General features: G+C 47.7%; 1 protein-coding gene, 2 non-coding genes and 1 pseudogene across 3 annotated transcripts; all 4 read right to left on the reverse strand.

Moving 5' to 3' along the window:
- Window positions 1-6981: 6981 nt before the first annotated feature.
- On the reverse strand, window positions 6982-8364 carry LOC115633570 (antifreeze protein Maxi-like). Its single transcript, XM_030531026.1, has 3 exons — window positions 8141-8364; window positions 7772-8077; window positions 6982-7291 (listed from the first exon to the last, which is right to left on the reverse strand). The coding sequence occupies exons 1-3, from the start codon at window positions 8362-8364 to the stop codon at window positions 6982-6984; spliced, it is 840 nt and encodes a 279-aa protein (XP_030386886.1).
- A 5843-nt stretch (window positions 8365-14207) lies between these two features.
- On the reverse strand, window positions 14208-17029 carry LOC115633573 (annotated as a pseudogene).
- A 507-nt stretch (window positions 17030-17536) lies between these two features.
- LOC115633571 lies at window positions 17537-17715 on the reverse strand. Its single transcript, XR_003996358.1, has one exon. It is a non-coding gene; the product is annotated as a 5.8S ribosomal RNA (ribosomal RNA).
- Window positions 17716-18457: 742 nt separating this feature from the next.
- On the reverse strand, window positions 18458-20459 carry LOC115633572. Its single transcript, XR_003996359.1, has one exon. It is a non-coding gene; the product is annotated as a small subunit ribosomal RNA (ribosomal RNA).
- Window positions 20460-23498: the final 3039 nt, after the last annotated feature.

Here is a 23498-nt window from a genome sequence, read left to right on the forward strand (position 1 = left end):
ATGACTGCCGCATATATCGGACATGCGTCCGACAGCGTGCGATGCCCCGAAGGATGCCCTTTCATGCGGCAGTTGCGGCAGTCCGCCGGCTTGTTGCATTTGGCCGCAATGTGGCCGGTCTCCCCTTGTGGTTCAATGACATGCACCTGTGGCATGCATACGTGCGAACCAGCTTCCTACATCTGAAGGACTGGCCGGTCACGAAGATTCGGCCAGCCTTCTCCAGGATGGTTGCTGCTGCCTCATCCACGTCGAGCGTCAGATTGATCTTGCCACCGTCCGTGACAGACCATCTCTTGGTCTCCAATCTGACCGCCTCCTTGTATTTTTCAAGGGTCATCCCCTCCTTGAAATTAAGGGCGTACGCCTCCTCCAAAAACTGCTCCGGCGAGACCTTAGTGTCAACGTCATACACGATGACTTTTTGGCGCAGTCCCTTGTTCGGCTGTACTACCAGTCCGGCCTCCTTGAACTTCTCGCTACTCAAAACGCTCTTCATGTCGCCTTCGGACATCATGCGTAGGACCGTTTCCCCGTTCCTTCTTCATGATTTCAACCACCTGCTCGCACGTGACCACGATACTCACTGCTGAGCAGCGCTCGCAGCAGCGCATGGCGGCAGAACGGCTCCGGCAGTGGGCAGCGCCCTCTCTGCGACTGTGGCATATGACCTCGCGACGGTGGTCACTGCCAGCGGCTTCTTGAACACAGCCTCAGTAGTGGGCTTCGCGACGGCGGCGTCGACAGCCAGTTTCGCGTCGGCGGCGCCAGCTATAGTAGCCGGTTTCGCGGCGGCGGCAGCGGCGTCAGTGGCCGGCTTCCCGAATACTCCCTCGGCATTTGTGCCGGCGGCTATGTCGGCGGCGAGTGACGCGGTACTTTTCGCGACGGCGCTGTCGACGGCGACAGCGTTGGCAGCAGAGTTGGCGGCAGCGACGTCGGCAACCCATTGCGACGCAGTTGCTCCGTCATCCAAGTCAGGGGACGAGGAGGAGGAGGCTGCTACACCTGCCTTCTCCTTTATCCTCTTCTTAGTTGGCGAAACATCCTCTGCCTCACAATCCGCTGGCGACGCCGTGTTCAGCCTTCTGTCACCAGACTTGCGCGTTTTGGATCGCTCGCGAGTGGCTTTACCACCTCCTCGGTTATTGTCCCGCTCATGGAGATGGTCATCGGCCATCTCCACGTCATTACAACTGTTGTTGTTGTTGCTGCACCGGCTATTCGACCGGGTTCGCACCATGTTGGTGCTCTCAGTTTTTTGTTTTTTACAAGTGCACTTACACGTACACGCACACTATTGCAGTCTCTTATCTGTTCTGTTCTATTTATAGAACGCTATTTGGCGTAAACAAGTAAACAACTTGTTTACGATTTGCGGGCACTTTTACCCCTCCTTGAAATTAAGGGCGTACGCCTCCTCCAAAAACTGCTCCGGCGAGACCTTAGTGTCAACGTCATACACGATGACTTTTTGGCGCAGTCCCTTGTTCGGCTGTACTACCAGTCCGGCCTCCTTGAACTTCTCGCTACTCAAAACGCTCTTCATGTCGCCTTCGGACATCATGCGTAGGACCGTTTCCCCGTTCCTTCTTCATGATTTCAACCACCTGCTCGCACGTGACCACGATACTCACTGCTGAGCAGCGCTCGCAGCAGCGCATGGCGGCAGAACGGCTCCGGCAGTGGGCAGCGCCCTCTCTGCGACTGTGGCATATGACCTCGCGACGGTGGTCACTGCCAGCGGCTTCTTGAACACAGCCTCAGTAGTGGGCTTCGCGACGGCGGCGTCGACAGCCAGTTTCGCGTCGGCGGCGCCAGCTATAGTAGCCGGTTTCGCGGCGGCGGCAGCGGCGTCAGTGGCCGGCTTCCCGAATACTCCCTCGGCATTTGTGCCGGCGGCTATGTCGGCGGCGAGTGACGCGGTACTTTTCGCGACGGCGCTGTCGACGGCGACAGCGTTGGCAGCAGAGTTGGCGGCAGCGACGTCGGCAACCCATTGCGACGCAGTTGCTCCGTCATCCAAGTCAGGGGACGAGGAGGAGGAGGCTGCTACACCTGCCTTCTCCTTTATCCTCTTCTTAGTTGGCGAAACATCCTCTGCCTCACAATCCGCTGGCGACGCCGTGTTCAGCCTTCTGTCACCAGACTTGCGCGTTTTGGATCGCTCGCGAGTGGCTTTACCACCTCCTCGGTTACTGTCCCGCGCATGGAGATGGTCATAGGCCATCTCCACGTCATTACAACTGTTGTTGTTGTTGCTGCACCGGCTATTTGACCGGGTTCGCACCATGTTGGTGCTCTCAGTTTTTTGTTTTTTACAAGTGCACTTACACGTACACGCACACTATTGCAGTCTCTTATCTGTTCTGTTCTATTTATAGAACGCTATTTGGCGTAAACAAGTAAACAACTTGTTTACGATTTGCGGGCACTTTTACCGTAATTTTGCTTATCAGCAAATTGATAACTTCAACTATGCGCGCACTCGATTTACACGTCCGCTCGCGACGACCGTCTAAAGCAAACTCAGTAGATAGGGACATTCGTCACGGATCTCTCCGGGATTTGTTTTATGTGGCGTGTACCACAACACTCAAGTCAGACAAGTGTGCATACACACTGCATTCACAGTGTGTATGTACACAAGACCGACTACAGTGCACGGGTTATGGTACGATGCGCCAAACCAGTCGCCCCAGCTAACAACCACCAGCAAATACAGTGGGAGCTTCGCCAGTACCAATTCGGGATATATGCTTGTCGGGCATATATCCCCCTCTTGGATGGGAGGCGAAGTGCATCTAAACACCTCTGCTGCTCTCAGGGTCGCAGCGCCCGGTTGGAAAACGCAACTCCACGCCGAATAAAGGCCGAAGCCAATACTCTACCCGCGATGTAGGTGACAACCACAGCCACTACGATACTCCCACAAGGGGGCCTACCCCAATGGGGAGCCCTTGGAGAACTCCCCAACCCGTAGTACCGAAACTTCAACTCATACCGCCCTGAACAGCGGCATGAGTAGGACTCGGTGAGCCCTGGCCCTTTTGCCCGACAGCACGGATGGGTTAACCAGCTTTTTGCCACATCAGTCGCCTCATACGACAAGCCGTGACCGCTGAGATGGTATTCCAAGCCCCGCCATCACACGGGGGAGGTGCCAGTTTTGGCTGATTTTAGCCCGGGACTGGCAGCCCAATATTCACCGGCTGTTCATCACGTTGCCGACGCCGTGCGAACACAGCGTCAGCGAACGCCTCCAGCCTCTGCATCCTCTCTGGCGTCTCCGTCACACCAGACACCCTCCAGATGCCGGTCCTCCACTCAATCCCGAGTCCTGCGAGGTCACGAAGATCCGCGTACAGCGGGCATACACACAAGATGTGCAGCCAATCCTCCTCCTCAGCGCCGCATGAGCATGCAGGCGCGTCAGCGATGCCTCTTCTGTGCAGAAACTCGTTCATCGAGCCATGGCCCGTCATCAGGAATCCAGCACGCAGGCTGAACCTGAAGTTCCTGCGACTGTAGACGAAGCCTGCGTCTGGGAAAAAACGATGGGTCGTGCGCCCGCACTCACCGTCGTCATCCCATCGGAGCTGCCACTCACGTAGCAGGCATTCGTCTAGCAGCGCCTTCCTCTGCCTCCTATCCACATCCGCCAAGTCCTGGCCGTGCAGCCACTCTCCCTCCTCCAGCGGGTAGCCCTTGCGCAGTTTAAACATGATTGCCAATTGCTTGGCAACCAAGTCAAACGGTGCGGCTCCTGCCAGCACCTGTAGCGCAACCGTTGACACAGTGCGACACACTGGCAGTGTTGCCAGTAGCGTCACTCTTTGGCAGGACATGAGGCGCCTCTTGGGCGCAACCTGCCCTGCCTGCCGGTACCATACCGACGCACCAAACAGTGCGCACGGTATCATCAGGCCCGCATAGATGGTTCTCTTCGCCTCCGGACTGAGGCCCCAGTCAACGCGAAGCACTCGCGCCAATCGTCCCGCGACGCCCAGCATCTTCCCGCGTAGGGACACTATGTGCGGCATAAAGCTCATCCGCTCGCCGACCATAATGCCCAGGTACTTTGTGCAGGGCACGTACGGCAGAGCCATCCCCCGGTAACGTACCCAGGGAGGTCTGCTGTGTGCCAAAGTACCTTTCAGCAGCATGATGTGCGTCTTGGTGGTGGATACCGAAACGCCTGCTTCGGCACCCCACTCTCCGACGATGCTCATCAGCCGCTCGCTCTCCTCTTCCAACGCACGTCTCGCGTTCGCCTCCACGAGGATGAGCAGGTCATCAGCATAAGCGCTGAAGGTGCACTCCTGCTCCAGCCTCCTCAGCAACACGTCCATAGCCAAATTCCAAATATACGGACCGCTAATGGACCCCTGTGGGCAACCTCGAGTTACCGACACAGTCTCCTCTCCGCAATTGCTCAGCATGGACGCGCTCCTGCCAGAAAAATAGCTCTGCCACAAGCTAATTTCTCGGCATCCCGCGTCGTCCAATCGGCGCATTACGTAACTCCACTCCAAGTGGTCGAAGGCTCCCTTGAAGTCCACGAATAATCCAAGCACGTATCGGGCCGGGCTGGCCGCGACCGTGCTTGTCACGTGCCTCCACGCGTCCTCCACGCAGCGTCCTGGCTTAAAGCCGAACTGCCATCTGCAGCCTTCCGGCACTGCCTCCTTGAGACGGTCCACCATGATCGCCTCCAGCACTTTACCGAACACCGGCAGCAAGCAGATACCTCGATAGGAAGCAGGATCGCTCCTGTTCCCATCAGGCCCTTTGAGCAAAGCGACCACACGTGGCCGCTTCCACTCTTCCGGGAAGTATCCACTTGCTAAACAGCGGGAATACAACGCTGCCAAGTGCTGGGGGATAGCTCTCCAGACCGCCTTTGCAACCGCTCCAGTGATCCCGTCCAATCCTGGCGATCGCCTGCTCCTCAACCGCGCAATACACGCAGACACCTCCGAAACCTCGAGAGCTGGAGGGGCAACTTCGGCAATGGCTATGGGAGCTCTGGACTCCGCAACTGGGAAAAAGTTGCGGAGGAGCACTCGCGCACAGTCGTTCCACGAAACGACTGTCTCGCCATTGGCCCGAAGCGACCCTATCTCGGCGTTTCCTCTGCGTCTGTTATTGCAGATCCGGTACACGTGCCCCCACGGGTCGTCCCTGTGCTCCTGCACAAAATGCCGCCAATCATCCTCCTTCGCCTTCAGTATTTGCTTCTTGTACTGAGCCAAGGCAATCCTCAGCTCAGTAGCAAGAAGCCGTTCGTCATCGGTGTGATGACGACGCGCATACTGCCTTCGGCGTCGCACTCTCCTCACCCGTCGGCGCATGTCGTCCAACTCGGCCGTCCACCAGTTCACTCTCCGAACTGTGCTCGTCTCACGGCGTCCTATCGCCCTGTCGCACGCATGGTGTACGACAGACCGTAGGGCCGCTACCTGTTCATCCATCGGTGCATCCGCCGAAATCGCCTCCGCTCCTCCGATGACCTCCTCATCGAACAATCGCCAACGCGCTCTCGCGAGATTCCAGGACGGCACAGGAGTAATGGTACTCTCAACTGCGTTCTGGGGTCCAGGTGTCACCACAACAGAGATTCTGTTGTGGTCACTCAGGACCCACTCGTCCACTCTCCATTGGTATGCAGCCCATACCAATGCTGCGTCGTTGGCAATTGTGACGTCAATGTCGCTCCTCCCGTTCGGTCCATCGAAGGTGAATACCTCGCTGTATTCATTAAGCGCTCCAGCACTACTCCCCGTGATCCACTCAGCCAGCAGCTCACCCCGCTGTTGGTTTAAATGTCCCTGATTCGCATCAGAGACTTTGCTAAACCACAGGGGGGATACTGCGTTCGCGTCAAGTCCGAGGATGGCAGGCGTGTTGCTAGCGCGCAACAACACTGCATCCAAGTAGCCTAGATACGGCTCAATATCCGCTCCAAATTGGCAGTATACGGAGGACAGGTAGGCTGTGCCAAAGCCACCCGTCACTCTCACGCATACCCCAAGGTCCGTTGTAAGGTCCTCCATTTGGACGCACACGACATCAGGGTCATCCACAACGATGGCCGCCTTCTTCCTCCTGTCTGTGTAGACTCGCATACTGGATGGCAGTCCAGTAACGCGATCCAAGTGGGGGCTAACATAAGGTTCCTGGATCAGAGCGAAGGTGTATCCAGAATTCCTTATCCTAACCCCACACTCTATTGTTGCGTCGCTGCATCTCCCACAATTCGCTTGGATGAATCTAAACATGATTAATGTCTAGCTTGCACCCTCGCTATTACCGCTGCATATATCGGACATGCGTCCGACAGCGTGCGATGCCCCGAAGGATGCCCTTTCATGCGGCAGTTGCGGCAGTCCGCCGGCTTGTTGCATTTGGCCGCAATGTGGCCGGTCTCCCCACATTGACGACACGCCGTGGATGCGTTGCACTCCGCCACCTTGTGGTTCAATGACATGCACCTGTGGCATGCATACGTGCGAACCAGCTTCCTACATCTGAAGGACTGGCCGGTCACGAAGATTCGGCCAGCCTTCTCCAGGATGGTTGCTGCTGCCTCATCCACGTCGAGCGTCAGATTGATCTTGCCACCGTCCGTGACAGACCATCTCTTGGTCTCCAATCTGACCGCCTCCTTGTATTTTTCAAGGGTCATCCCCTCCTTGAAATTAAGGGCGTACGCCTCCTCCAAAAACTGCTCCGGCGAGACCTTAGTGTCAACGTCATACACGATGACTTTTTGGCGCAGTCCCTTGTTCGGCTGTACTACCAGTCCGGCCTCCTTGAACTTCTCGCTACTCAAAACGCTCTTCATGTCGCCTTCGGACATCATGCGTAGGACCGTTTCCCCACTCTTTGTCTGGTGGATGCCGTGGACACGGAAGTTGAATTTAGGAATCACCTCCTTCTTCATGATTTCAACCACCTGCTCGCACGTGACCACGATACTCACTGCTGAGCAGCGCTCGCAGCAGCGCATGGCGGCAGAACGGCTCCGGCAGTGGGCAGCGCCCTCTCTGCGACTGTGGCATATGACCTCGCGACGGTGGTCACTGCCAGCGGCTTCTTGAACACAGCCTCAGTAGTGGGCTTCGCGACGGCGGCGTCGACAGCCAGTTTCGCGTCGGCGGCGCCAGCTATAGTAGCCGGTTTCGCGGCGGCGGCAGCGGCGTCAGTGGCCGGCTTCCCGAATACTCCCTCGGCATTTGTGCCGGCGGCTATGTCGGCGGCGAGTGACGCGGTACTTTTCGCGACGGCGCTGTCGACGGCGACAGCGTTGGCAGCAGAGTTGGCGGCAGCGACGTCGGCAACCCATTGCGACGCAGTTGCTCCGTCATCCAAGTCAGGGGACGAGGAGGAGGAGGCTGCTACACCTGCGTTCTCCTTTATCCTCAGCAACACGTCCATAGCCAAATTCCAAATATATGGACCGCTAATGGACCCCTGTGGGCAACCTCGAGTTACCGACACAGTCTCCTCTCCGCAATTGCTCAGCATGGACGCGCTCCTGCCAGAAAAATATCTCTGCCACAAGATAATTTCTCGGCTGTACTACCAGTCCGGCCTCCTTGAACTTCTCGCTACTCAAAACGCTCTTCATGTCGCCTTCGGACATCATGCGTAGGACCGTTTCCCCACTCTTTGTCTGGTGGATGCCGTGGACACGGAAGTTGAATTTAGGAATCACCTCCTTCTTCATGATTTCAACCACCTGCTCGCACGTGACCACGATACTCACTGCTGAGCAGCGCTCGCAGCAGCGCATGGCGGCAGAACGGCTCCGGCAGTGGGCAGCGCCCTCTCTGCGACTGTGGCATATGACCTCGCGACGGTGGTCACTGCCAGCGGCTTCTTGAACACAGCCTCAGTAGTGGGCTTCGCGACGGCGGCGTCGACAGCCAGTTTCGCGTCGGCGGCGCCAGCTATAGTAGCCGGTTTCGCGGCGGCGGCAGCGGCGTCAGTGGCCGGCTTCCCGAATACTCCCTCGGCATTTGTGCCGGCGGCTATGTCGGCGGCGAGTGACGCGGTACTTTTCGCGACGGCGCTGTCGACGGCGACAGCGTTGGCAGCAGAGTTGGCGGCAGCGACGTCGGCAACCCATTGCGACGCAGTTGCTCCGTCATCCAAGTCAGGGGACGAGGAGGAGGAGGCTGCTACACCTGCCTTCTCCTTTATCCTCTTCTTAGTTGGCGAAACATCCTCTGCCTCACAATCCGCTGGCGACGCCGTGTTCAGCCTTCTGTCACCAGACTTGCGCGTTTTGGATCGCTCGCGAGTGGCTTTACCACCTCCTCGGTTACTGTCCCGCGCATGGAGATGGTCATAGGCCATCTCCACGTCATTACAACTGTTGTTGTTGTTGCTGCACCGGCTATTTGACCGGGTTCGCACCATGTTGGTGCTCTCAGTTTTTTGTTTTTCACAAGTGCACTTACACGTACACGCACACTATTGCAGTCTCTTATCTGTTCTGTTCTATTTATAGAACGCTATTTGGCGTAAACAAGTAAACAACTTGTTTACGATTTGCGGGCACTTTTACCGTAATTTTGCTTATCAGCAAATTGATAACTTCAACTATGCGCGCACTCGATTTACACGTCCGCTCGCGACGACCGTCTAAAGCAAACTCAGTAGATAGGGACATTCGTCACGGATCTCTCCGGGATTTGTTTTATGTGGCGTGTACCACAACACTCAAGTCAGACAAGTGTGCATACACACTGCATTCACAGTGTGTATGTACACAAGACCGACTACAGTGCACGGGTTATGGTACGATGCGCCAAACCAGTCGCCCCAGCTAACAACCACCAGCAAATACAGTGGGAGCTTCGCCAGTACCAATTCGGGATATATGCTTGTCGGGCATATATCCCCCTCTTGGATGGGAGGCGAAGTGCATCTAAACACCTCTGCTGCTCTCAGGGTCGCAGCGCCCGGTTGGAAAACGCAACTCCACGCCGAATAAAGGCCGAAGCCAATACTCTACCCGCGATGTAGGTGACAACCACAGCCACTACGATACTCCCACAAGGGGGCCTACCCCAATGGGGAGCCCTTGGAGAACTCCCCAACCCGTAGTACCGAAACTTCAACTCATACCGCCCTGAACAGCGGCATGAGTAGGACTCGGTGAGCCCTGGCCCTTTTGCCCGACAGCACGGATGGGTTAACCAGCTTTTTGCCACATCAGTCGCCTCATACGACAAGCCGTGACCGCTGAGATGGTATTCTAAGCCCCGCCATCACACGGGGGAGGTGCCAGTTTTGGCTGATTTTAGCCCGGGACTGGCAGCCCAATATTCACCGGCTGTTCATCACGTTGCCGACGCCGTGCGAACACAGCGTCAGCGAACGCCTCCAACCTCTGCATCCTCTCTGGCGTCTCCGTCACACCAGACACCCTCCAGATGCCGCTCCTCAACTCAATCCCGAGTCCTGCGAGGTCACGAAGATCCGCGTACAGCGGGCATACACACAAGATGTGCAGCCAATCCTCCTCCTCAGCGCCGCATGAGCATGCAGGCGCGTCGGCGATGCCTCTCCTGTGCAGAAACTCGTTCATCGAGCCATGGCCCGTCATCAGGAATCCAGCACGCAGGCTGAACCTGAAGCTCCTGCGACTGTAGACGAAGCCTGCGTCTGGGAAAAAACGATGGGTCGTGCGCCCGCACTCACCGTCGTCATCCCATCGGAGCTGCCACTCACGTAGCAGGCATTCGTCTAGCAGCGCCTTCCTCTGCCTCTTATCCACGTCCGCCAAGTCCTGGCCGTGCAGCCACTCTCCCTCCTCCAGCGGGTAGCCCTTGCGCAGTTTGAACATGATTGCCAATTGCTTGGCAACCAAGTCAAACGGTGCGGCTCCTGCCAGCACCTGTAGCGCGACCGTCGAGACTGTGCGACACACTGGCAGTGTTGCCAGTAGTGTCACTCTCTGGCAGGACATGAGGCGCCTCTTGGGCGCAACCTGCCCTGCCTGTCGGTACCATACCGACGCACCAAACAGTGCGCACGGTATCATCAGGCCCGCATATATGGTTCTCTTCGCCTCCGGACTGAGTCCCCAGTCCACGCGCAGCACTCGCGCCAGTCTTCCCGCGACGCCCAGCATCTTCCCGCGTAGGGACACTATGTGCGGCATAAAGCTCATCCGCTCGCCGACCATAATGCCCAGGTACTTTGTGCAGGGCACGTACGGCAGAGCCATCCCCCGGTAACGTACCCAGGGAGGTCTGCTGTGTGCCAAAGTACCTTTCAGCAGCATGATGTGCGTCTTGGTGGTGGATACCGAAACGCCTGCTTCGGCACCCCACTCTCCGACGATGCTCATCAGCCGCTCGCTCTCCTCTTCCAACGCACGTCTCGCGTTCGCCTCCACGAGGATGAGCAGGTCATCAGCATAAGCGCTGAAGGTGCACTCCTGCTCCAGCCTCCTCAGCAACACGTCCATTGCCAAATTCCAAATATATGGACCGCTAATGGATCCCTGTGGGCAACCTCGAGTTACCGACACCGTCTCCTCTCCATGATTACTCAACATGGACGCGCTCCTGCCAGAAAAATAGCTCTGCCACAAGCTAATTTCTCGGCATCCCGCGTCGTCCAATCGGCGCATTACGTAACTCCACTCCAAGTGGTCGAAGGCTCCCTTGAAGTCCACGAATAATCCAAGCACGTATCGGGCCGGGCTGGCCGCGACCGTGCTTGTCACGTGCCTCCACGCGTCCTCCACGCAGCGTCCTGGCTTAAAGCCGAACTGCCATCTGCAGCCTTCCGGCACTGCCTCCTTGAGACGGTCCACCATGATCGCCTCCAGCACTTTACCGAACACCGGCAGCAAGCAGATACCTCGATAGGAAGCAGGATCGCTCCTGTTCCCATCAGGCCCTTTGAGCAAAGCGACCACACGTGGCCGCTTCCACTCTTCCGGGAAGTATCCACTTGCTAAACAGCGGGAATACAACGCTGCCAAGTGCTGGGGGATAGCTCTCCAGACCGCCTTTGCAACCGCTCCAGTGATCCCGTCCAATCCTGGCGATCGCCTGCTCCTCAACCGCGCAATACACGCAGACACCTCCGAAACCTCGAGAGCTGGAGGGGCAACTTCGGCAATGGCTATGGGAGCTCTGGACTCCGCAACTGGGAAAAAGTTGCGGAGGAGCACTCGCGCACAGTCGTTCCACGAAACGACTGTCTCGCCATTGGCCCGAAGCGACCCTATCTCGGCGTTTCCTCTGCGTCTGTTATTGCAGATCCGGTACACATGCCCCCACGGGTCGTCCCTGTGCTCCTGCACAAAATGCCGCCAATCATCCTCCTTCGCCTTCAGTATTTGCTTCTTGTACTGAGCCAAGGCAATCCTCAGCTCAGTAGCAAGAAGCCGTTCGTCATCGGTGTGGTGACGACGCGCATACTGCCTTCGGCGTCGCACTCTCCTCACCCGTCGGCGCATGTCGTCCAACTCGGCCGTCCACCAGTTCACTCTCCGAACTGTGCTCGTCTCACGGCGTCCTATCGCCCTGTCGCACGCATGGTGTACGACAGACCGTAGGGCCGCTACCTGTTCATCCATCGGTGCATCCGCCGAAATCGCCTCCGCTCCTCCGATGACCTCCTCATCGAACAATCGCCAACGCGCTCTCGCGAGATTCCAGGACGGCACAGGAGTAATGGTACTCTCAACTGCGTTCTGGGGTCCAGGTGTCACCACAACAGAGATTCTGTTGTGGTCACTCAGGACCCACTCGTCCACTCTCCATTGGTATGCAGCCCATACCAATGCTGCGTCGTTTGCGATTGTGACGTCAATGTCACTCCTCCCGTTCGGTCCATCGAAGGTGAATACCTCGCTGTATTCATTAAGCGCTCCAGCACTACTCCCCGTGATCCACTCAGCCAGCAGCTCACCCCGCTGTTGGTTTAAATGTCCCTGATTCGCATCAGAGACCTTGCTAAACCACAGGGGGGATACTGCGTTCGCGTCGAGTCCGAGGATGGCAGGCGTGTTGCTAGCGCGCAACAACACTGCATCCAAGTAGCCTAGATACGGCTCAATATCCGCTCCAAATTGGCAGTATACGGAGGACAGGTAGGCTGTGCCAAAGCCACCCGTCACTCTCACGCATACCCCAAGGTCCGTTGTGAGGTCCTCCATTTGGACGCACACGACATCAGGGTCATCCACAATGATGGCCGCCTTCTTCCTCCTGTCTGTGTAGACTCGCATACTGGATGGCAGTCCAGTAACGCGATCCAAGTGGGGGCTAACATAAGGTTCCTGGATCAGAGCGAAGGTGTATCCAGAATTCCTTATCCTAACCCCACACTCTATTGTTGCGTCGCTGCATCTCCCACAATTCGCTTGGATGAAGCTAAACATGATTAATGTCTAGCTTGCACCCTCGCTATCACCGCTGCATATATCGGACATGCCTCCGAGAGCGTGCGATGCCCCGAAGGATGCCCTTTCATGCGGCAGTTGCGACAGTCCGCCGGCTTGTTGCATTTGGCCGCAATGTGGCCGGTCTCCCCACATTGTCGACACGCCGTGGTAGCGTTACACTCCGCCACCTTGTGGTTAAATGACATGCATCTGTGGCATGCATACGTTCGCACCAGCTTCCTGCATCTGAAGGAATGGCAGCTCACGAAGATTCTGCCGGCTTTCTCCAGGATGGTTGCTGCTGCCTCATCCACGTCGAGCGTCAGATTGATCCTGCCACCGTCCGTGACAGACCACCTCTTGGTCTCGTGCCTGGCATCACCTCCTTCTTCATGATCTGCACCACCTGCTCGCTCGTGACCGTCGGGTCTTGACTGGCCAGCACTGCTGAGTATGTTTCAGCAGGCTTCTTGGGGCGCGGCAGGGCTGTGGACACAGCCTTGGTGGCAGCAGTGGACGTCTTTGGCACCGTTGGCACCGTTGGCAGCGTGGTGGGGGGCACCGCTTGCGAGCCCTTGGTGGCTCCGACTCTACACTCCAGCTGGCTCACTCGCAGCATGAGAGCCGTGATCAGGTCTTCATATTTGGCGGTCGCATCCGCAACGGCCTTCGACTGCGCTGGCTTCATCTGCGCCTCCAGTAGGGCATCCCTTGCCATTTTCTTAATGGCTGACAACTCTGCCATAACGGCAGAGGTGCCACTAGCCACGATACTCACTGCTGAGCATCGTGGTACAGCGGGAGCAGCAGGGGGGACGTCAGCGCTCGCAGCAGCGGCTGCATACGTCGCAGCAGCGCATGGCGGCAGAATGGCTCCGGCAGCGGGCAGCGCCCTCTCTGCGACTGCGGCATACGACCTCGCGACGGTGGTCGGTGCCAGCGGCTTCTTAAATACAGCCTCCGTTTTGGGCTTCGCGACGGCGGCGTCGGCTATAGTAGCCGGTTTCGCGGCGGCAGCGGTGGCGGCAGCGGCGTCAGTGGCCGGCTTCGCGGTAACTCCCTCGGCATTGGTGCCGGCGGCTTTGTCGGCAGCGAGCGACGCGGTACTTATCGCGACGGCGCTGTCGGCGGCGACAGCGTTGGCAGCAGAGTTGGCGGCAGAATTGGCGGCGGCGACGTCGGCAACCCATTGCGACGCAGTTGCTCCGTCATCCAAGTCAGGGGACGAGGAGGAGGAGGCTGCTACACCTGCCTTCTCCCTAATCCTCTTCTTGGTAGGCGAAACATCCTCTGCCTCGCAATCCGCTGGCGACGCCGTGTTCAGCCCTCTGTCGCCACCCTTTCGCGTTTTGGACCGCTCGCGAGTGGCTTTACCACCACCTCGATTGTTGTCCCGCTCGTGGAGATGGTCATCGGCCATCTCCACGTCATTACAACTGTTGTTGTTGTTGCTGCACCGGCTATTAGACCGGGTTCGCACCATGTTGGTGCTCTCAGTAGTATACGTCCACTTCACCAGTCTATTATTAGGCCACAGTTGTCTCTCACTATTGCTAGCGATCTTATAATCGTCTTTAGCAGCAACTGTTTATTCTCACAGTGGAAAATTCCACTCAGTACACATGCACTTGCACAACGCGTAAACAACTTGTTTACGAGTTGCGGCACCGTTCACCGCTACTTGCTTATCAGCAGTATGACGTCACTTGTTTACAAGTAAACAACTTGTTTACTTGTTTACCACTTTTCGGCACCGTTTACAGATATTCGCTTATCAGCAATATTTCTAACGACTATGCGCGCACTCCGTAAACACGACCTTTCGCGACGACTGTCAAAACGCAACTCAGTGTAGTAGATAGGGACAGTAGGAATCTCGTTAATCCATTCATGCGCGTCACTAATTAGATGACGAGGCATTTGGCTACCTTAAGAGAGTCATAGTTACTCCCGCCGTTGACCCGCGCTTACTTGAATTTCTTCACGTTGACATTCAGAGCACTGGGCAGAAATCACATTGTGTCAACACCCGCTAGGGCCATCACAATGCTTTGTTTTAATTAGACAGTCGGATTCCCCAAGTCCGTGCCAGTTCTGAATTGATTGTTAATTGATAATCGTTATAATTTAAAAGAGCTAAAACTGAAAGGTCTAACCCCTCCAGATTAGTATTCTTAAAAATTTTAGCAAGAAAGTTCCACAATTGGCTACGTAACTAACAATCCGGGGAACAAATGACGATCATTAAAAATAATCGAAATTCTATTTACCCATAACGAGAACATAAACCATGTTATTGTTTCCCAATCAAGCCCGATTATCTCAATCTTCAGAGCCAATCCTTATCCCGAAGTTACGGATCTAATTTGCCGACTTCCCTTACCTACATTATTCCATCGACTAGAGACTCTTCACCTTGGAGACCAGCTGCGGATATTGGTACGGCCTGTTGAGAAGTTTGCGTGTCCCCACCATAAATTTTCAAGGTCCGAGGAGAAAATATCGACACAACAGTATATGTCATGCTCTTCTAGCCCATCTACCATATCTCTCTGCGAAAGACTTCCATGGTAGTACGGCTATAAAACAGAAAAGAAAACTCTTCCGATATCTCTCGACGGCTTCTTTATGGTCGTTCCTGTTGCCAGGATGAGCACAAGGCCCATATTTAATAACAAACGGATACTCAACAGGTTACGGAATTGGAACCGTATTCCCTTTCGTTCAAAATTATTCAAGTGTATCAATAATAATATGTATGTTGTGTATATATATATATATTTTTACTTGAAAATTTTCGGCTTTCGCCTTGAACTTAGGACCGACTAACTCGTGATCAACCACTGTTCACACGAAACCCTTCTCCACTTCAGTCCTCCAAGGTCTCATTCGATTATTTGCTACTACCACCAAGATCTGTACCAATGGCGGCTCCATGCAGGCTTACGCCAAACACTTCTACGCACACCATTGTACCTTCCTACTCACTAAAGTTTCAAAATTTATATTTTTATATAAATATGAATCATTTACTTTAGCGGTAATGTATAGGTATACAACTTAAGCGCCATCCATTTTAAGGGCTAGTTGCTTCGGCAGGTGAGTTGTTACACACTCCTTAGCGGATTACGACTTCCATGTCCACCGTCCTGCTGTTTTAAGCAACCAACGCCTTTCATGGTATCTGCATGAGTTGTTAATTTGGGCACCGTAACATTACGTTTGGTTCATCCCACAGCGCCAGTTCTGCTTACCAAAAGTGGCCCACTGGGCACATTATATCATAACCTTAAACTTCATTTCAAGAAAGTTAAGGTTCTTACCCATTTAAAGTTTGAGAATAGGTTAAGATCGTTTCGACCCTAAGGCCTCTAATCATTCGCTTTACCAGATAAGATTATTTTATGCAATATATAAATGCACCAGCTATCCTGAGGGAAACTTCGGAAGGAACCAGCTACTAGATGGTTCGATTGGTCTTTCGCCCCTATACTCAATTCTGACAATCGATTTGCACGTCAGAACTGTTTCGGTCTTCCATCAGGGTTTCCCCTGACTTCAACCTGATCAAGTATAGTTCACCATCTTTCGGGTCACAGCATATATGCTCAAGGTACGTTCCAGTTAGAGGTATAAATAATATAAATATTATTATACATAACTATATAGAGCGCCCCGGGATTGAATTAATAAACTATATAAAATAATTTAAAAACTAATCCCATTTGTATTGGTAGTCAAGTTAATTACGCCATTAGGTTTATAAAATAAATCCCAATGACTTGCATATATGTTAGACTCCTTGGTCCGTGTTTCAAGACGGGTCCCGAAGGTATCCTGAATCTTTCGCATTGTTAATCATACAAGTGCCTATAATAAATATAAATATCATAGATATAAATATCATTATATAATTTCGAAAAATTAACACACTGTATTTCATATCAATCTATCAGCACTTTATCAAATTTAATGACATTTATTCTATGTTATCAATGGGCAAGCCATAATAATTTGAATAAACTATAAGCCATATTTTATGATAAATTTTTGTATATGCTAATAGATTACAATGTCCTTATATGGGAAAAATGCACACTATTATTAATAATATTTATTAAATATTATAATTATAATGATGAATTTCCCATAATGGATATTCAGGTTCATCGGGCTTAACCTCTAAGCAGTTTCACGTACTATTTAACTCTCTATTCAGAGTTCTTTTCAACTTTCCCTCACGGTACTTGTTTACTATCGGTCTCATGGTTATATTTAGTTTTAGATGGAGTTTACCACCCACTTAGTGCTGCACTATCAAGCAACACGACTCTTTGGAAATCATCATCTAGTAATCATTAACGTTATACGGGCCTGGCACCCTCTATGGGTAAATGGCCTCATTTAAGAAGGACTTAAATCGTTAATTTCTCATACTAGAATATAGATGTTCCATACACTGCATCTCACATTTGCCATATAGACAAAGTGACTTAGTGCTGAACTGTTTTCTTTTCGCTCGCCGCTACTAAGAAAATCCTTGTTAGTTTCTTTTCCTCCCCTAATTAATATGCTTAAATTCAGGGGGTAGTCCCATATGAGTTGAGGTTGTATAAATATAAATATATTTTCATTTATTAGAAATGTGTTAAAATTTCTAATATATTTAATACATATATATATATATATATTTTATGTGAAATGAGAACACAACTACCCATTAAAATTCATTTAAAAGAAGAAAAAGTTCATAGTCCCAATCATTTTTATACTTTTTATATTCTTTTTATATTTATATTCGCACAACATTAATAAGAGGCAATTCTAGATAAAATGTATTTTATGCTAGACATTCCTCAGTATTAAATGAATTGTGTGAAAAAAAGAAAGTATAAATTTTCTTCTTTTCATCACTCTCATATACAATTTTATATAGGAATATTATGTTTGTATATTTATGAGATGATGTGTGTGTTTCATTTCATATATATATATTGTATTATATGCTCTTAATATTATGAATATATGAATATATATATCCAATAATATACCATATGCTTTAAATATTTTGTATATTAAACAAAATATTTATTAAGCAACTTAATTAGCATAGTCTTACAACCCTCAACCATATGTAGTCCAAGCAGCACTTCAAAATTAATTAAAGTACATAACAGCATGGACTGCGATATGCGTTCAAAATGTCGATGTTCATGTGTCCTGCAGTTCACACGATGACGCACAGTTTGCTGCGTTCTTCATCGACCCATGAGCCGAGTGATCCACCGCTTAGAGTTTTATATTGATGTTTTTGTTTGTTTTATATGTCATATATGATTTTATTGAAAGAAATTAAAAATACACCATTTTATTGGCATATATCAATTCCTTCAATAAATTGTATTTAGACCTAAATAAATGCTGCGTAATGACTTAGTTTAATATAATCAGTTTTTTGTAGCATATATAATTTTATATGTATAGATTTGATTATTTTTCATCGATTATATTAAACATTAACCTGGGCATTTTCACACACAAGTAGTATGTGAAAAATAGGTACAACATTGTTTAATTTAGGTGTTTATTATTGCATGTTTTTTCCATTGTATGCAACTTATAAATTAATAATGAAGCAATACAATTATTTAGCAATAATATTTTAAATCAAAACATATATATATATGTATTGATTTAATTTGATTGACCTTTCTATATAAATATGTTGCGTAAAGACTTAGTTTAATATAATCAGTTTTTTGTAGCATATATAATAATATGTGGATTATTTTCATCGATTATATTAAAGCATTAACCTGGGCATTCTCACACACGTCTGCGTGAAAAATAGGTACAACACTTATTTACTTTAGGTCATATATGTTGTGTGTAAAATTTTATATTTTACACATTTTTATATGTATATAGTGTATGTATGGCAATATATGTGTGTATATGGTAGTATTATATATATTTGGTATTATCAATATTTATTGAATAATACCTTTGTATCATTAATTTTGATATTAAATATCACAATAATGATCCTTCCGCAGGTTCACCTACGGAAACCTTGTTACGACTTTTACTTCCTCTAAATAATCAAGTTCGGTCAACTTTTGCGAAACAACCGTAACACACGAGGCGTCACAGTGATCACGTCCGGAGACCTCACTAAATAATTCAATCGGTAGTAGCGACGGGCGGTGTGTACAAAGGGCAGGGACGTAATCAATGCGAGTTAATGACTCACACTTACTGGGAATTCCAAGTTCATATGAACAGTTTCAGTTCACAATCCCAAGCATGAAAGTGGTTCAGCGGTTTACCCGGACCTCTCGGTCTAGGAAATACACGTTGATACTTTCATTGTAGCGCGCGTGCAGCCCAGGACATCTAAGGGCATCACAGACCTGTTATTGCTCAATCTCATTATTGCTAGACGCAATTTGTCCATTTAAGAAGCTAGTGTCCTTATAATGGGACAAACCAACAGGTACGGCTCCACTTATATAAACACATTCAATCATGATAAACATTTTACTATCCACCATGAATTGAAGGCTATATAAGCTTCAACACCATAATCCTGAAGATATCTATTTAATATATTTGAGTCTCGTTCGTTATCGGAATTAACCAGACAAATCACTCCACGAACTAAGAACGGCCATGCACCACCACCCATAGATTCGAGAAAGAGCTATCAATCTGTCTTACACGCTTATGTTCGGACCTGGTAAGTTTTCCCGTGTTGAGTCAAATTAAGCCGCAGGCTCCACTCCTGGTGGTGCCCTTCCGTCAATTCCTTTAAGTTTCAGCTTTGCAACCATACTTCCCCCGGAGCCCAAAAGCTTTGGTTTCCCGGGAAGCGACTGAGAGAGCCATAAAAGTAGCTACACCCAATTGCTAGCTGGCATCGTTTATGGTTAGAACTAGGGCGGTATCTGATCGCCTTCGAACCTCTAACTTTCGTTCTTGATTAATGAAAACATCTTTGGCAAATGCTTTCGCTTAAGTTAGTCTTACGACGGTCCAAGAATTTCACCTCTCGCGTCGTAATACTAATGCCCCCAAACTGCTTCTATTAATCATTACCTCTTGTTCTAAAAACCAATGAAAGTAGAACAGAGGTCTTATTTCATTATCCCATGCACAGAATATTCAGGCATTTGAAGCCTGCTTTAAGCACTCTAATTTGTTCAAAGTAATTGTACCGGCCCACAATAACACTCGATGAAGAGCACTAATGCAGGTTTTTAAATAGGAGGTATATATAAAAAAAATAACAAGTATCTTTATATATATATAAGAACTCCACCGGTAATACGCTTACATACATAAAGGTATAGTACTAACTACAATTGTATGTTGTACTACCCGTATGAAGCACAAGTTCAACTACGAACGTTTTTAACCGCAACAACTTTAATATACGCTATTGGAGCTGGAATTACCGCGGCTGCTGGCACCAGACTTGCCCTCCAATTGGTCCTTGTTAAAGGATTTAAAGTGTACTCATTCCAATTACAGGGCCTCGGATATGAGTCCTGTATTGTTATTTTTCGTCACTACCTCCCCGAGCTGGGAGTGGGTAATTTACGCGCCTGCTGCCTTCCTTAGATGTGGTAGCCGTTTCTCAGGCTCCCTCTCCGGAATCGAACCCTGATTCCCCGTTACCCGTTGCAACCATGGTAGTCCTAAATACTACCATCAAAAGTTGATAGGGCAGACATTTGAAAGATCTGTCGTCGGTACAAGACCATACGATCTGCATGTTATCTAGAGTTCAACCAATATAACGATCTTGCGACCGCTTGGTTTTTGTCTAATAAAAGCACACGTTCCAAAAGGTCCGTGTTTTAATTGCATGTATTAGCTCTAGAATTACCACAGTTATCCAAGTAACTGTTAACGATCAAAGGAACCATAACTGATATAATGAGCCTTTTGCGGTTTCACTGTTAATTCGTGTGTACTTAGACATGCATGGCTTAATCTTTGAGACAAGCATATAACTACTGGCAGGATCAACCAGAATAATGTTATTTTATATATAATTTGTGTTTTGCTTTTTAAGCTTTTGTTTGTTTGGGCGGAACAAAATCTTGTATATATATTATATATACTTTTTGTGTACTCTGTGTACATTTTTGCATAATAATGCTTTTTGCCAGGGCGGCGACGGGCGGATTTATTTGTACATATAGTAGTGTGTGTTTTTCTTCATTTGCTTTTGTATGGGCGGAAATATTTTGCATTATCAATATAATATATACTTCTTTTGTATGTATTGTGTGGCAACATTTTTTTTTATAAAATTGGCAATTTAATAATATATTTTTGAATAAAAATATAATATACATATAGATTTTTTTTGTCCAAATAAGTTCTATCCTTAACGTATATGGCCATCTTCTTATACGGCATTCATATTCGTCATTTTTATATTTAATAATATTATATAATGCTTTTTCATTTCAATAAACATATGTGTATCGGGTGTTTGGTCTCCATATATATTTTGGCATAATATTATTTTTGTTTTAATGTAGGATATATAATGAACATTTATTTTTATAGACTAATCTATAATAATATGTAACATTTCGTTCAAAAATATTTTTATATTTTCACTTTCTGAAAATATTTGTGTGCTTGTAACATTTATTTAGTATGAATTAAATAAATTAATTCATTTTGAATATGAAATTTATAATTTCATATATTATGTGTGTGTGTTATTATATAACTCTACCCATCTTCACTCGCGATGAGCTAGGGTAGGAGAAATATACATACAACACATATAACACACTATTTTTTGCGTACATATTAAAAATATATACACAAATAATGTGTCTTTTTGTTTGTTTGTTCATTTTGTTATTTAACGCTATTTTATATAGCGCAAATACTTTTTTTTTATTAATAAGTCATAACAAGTTATAACTATTAATTTTTCATTTTATATAATAGCCTCCCCAATAACTATATATAAAATTTTACACATGTATAAATACATGTGTACTGTGTTTCTGTCTTTGTACACTATATTAATTGTGTATAATTTGTATACACCTATAGTATATCAAAAACTCATTAAGAACATAGTTCTTAATGTATCACACCAGACTAATTAACGATATAGGGGCAACCAGGTCGGACTTGTTTGGTTTTTCCTACTCCCAAATATCTTTTTCTGTATAGAGGGATTCTAACGACCAGTCGTAATGAACCATAAAAAGGAACAAACTGTCGATACGAAAGAACCATATACATAGTAAAAATTAACGATAGAAGTAAAATATTACAACTATCTTATGTATATTACGCTACGAATATACAGGATTTATTTGAAATCATTGATTTCTCTTTGCCATATGAAGTAGTTTTGTGCCACTATTTCTTTATGTGACACCTTTTTTCAAAATATACCACTAAATTATCAAGCCTTCTATTATAATAAAAAAATATTTACTATAATAGAATCAAGCTTCTCCACTATATATTATTATACTGATGTGTCTATTTATTTATGTGTTGCTGCCATATTATAATTCGTCAACCGCATCTCTATAAGCACTATTATTTTAATGATGCCCCCAGTTCATTAAATATTATATGAAGTAATTTTACTTCGTGCTGATGCTAACTCCATGAAGTAGTTTTGTGCCACTACTTCTTTATGTGACAACTTTTTTTCAAAATATACCACTAAATTATCAAGCCTTCTATTATAATAAAAAAATATTTACTATAATAGAATCAAGCTTCTCCACTATATATTATTATACTGATGTGTCTATTTATTTATGTGTTGCTGCCATATTATAATTCGTCAACCGCATCTCTATAAGCACTATTATTTTAATGATGCCCCAGTTCATTAAATATTATATGAAGTAATTTTACTTCGTGCTGATGCTAACTCCATGAAGTAGTTTTGTGCCACTACTTCTATCTGCAGTAGCATTTTTTCAAAATGTACCACTAAATTCAACATGTATTTATGCACCTCCATAACCAAACATAAATACATTTATAGTGTGTTTATTACGAAATAAACACACTATATTTATTTTAATACCTTGGGACACCATTTGTATATATGGGCTTACTTTAAATTCCACCAGACTTTAGTAAAACCCATATATATTATATGTATTTTATGCACCTCCAAACATAAATACATTTATAGTGTGTTTATTATGAATAAACACACTATATTTATTTTAATACCTTGGGACACCATTTTTATATATGGGCTTACTTTAAATTCAACCAGACTATAGTAAAACCCATATATATTCTATACTAAATGCATCTGCACTATTAATGCCGCCACTACATTAATTTATATGAAAAAGTAATTTTACTTCTTCGTGCAGAAGCACACTCCACAAGTATGTTTTGTGCCACTACTTCTATCTGCAGTAGCATTTTTTCAAAATGTACCACTAAATTCAACATGTATTTATGCACCTCCATAACCAAACATAAATACATTTATAGTGTGTTTATTACGAATAAACACACTATATTTATTTAATACCTTGGGACACCATTTGTTATATATGGGCTTACTTTAAATTCCACCCAGACTTTAGTAAAACCCATATATATTATATGTATTTTATGCACCTCCAAACATAAATACATTTATAGTGTGTTTATTATGAATAAACACACTATATTTATTTTAATACCTTGGGACACCATTTTTATATATGGGCTTACTTTAAATTCAACCAGACTATAGTAAAACCCATATATATTCTATACTAAATGCATCTGCACTATTAATGCCGCCACTACATTAATTTATATGAAAAAGTAATTTTACTTCTTCGTGCAGAAGCACACTCCACAAGTATGTTTTGTGCCACTACTTCTATCTGCAGTAGCATTTTTTCAAAATGTACCACTAAATTCAACATGTATTTATGCACCTCCATAACCAAACATAAATACATTTATAGTGTGTTTATTACGAATAAACACACTATATTTATTTAATACCTTGGGACACCATTTGTATATATGGGCTTACTTTAAATTCCACCAGACTTTAGTAAAA

The sequence above is a fragment of the Scaptodrosophila lebanonensis genome, unplaced genomic scaffold (genome assembly GCF_003285725.1).
Source record: "Scaptodrosophila lebanonensis strain 11010-0011.00,11010-0021.00 unplaced genomic scaffold, SlebRS2 tig00001462-arrow-arrow-pilon, whole genome shotgun sequence".
NCBI classification, from domain to species: Eukaryota; Metazoa; Arthropoda; class Insecta; order Diptera; family Drosophilidae; genus Scaptodrosophila; species Scaptodrosophila lebanonensis.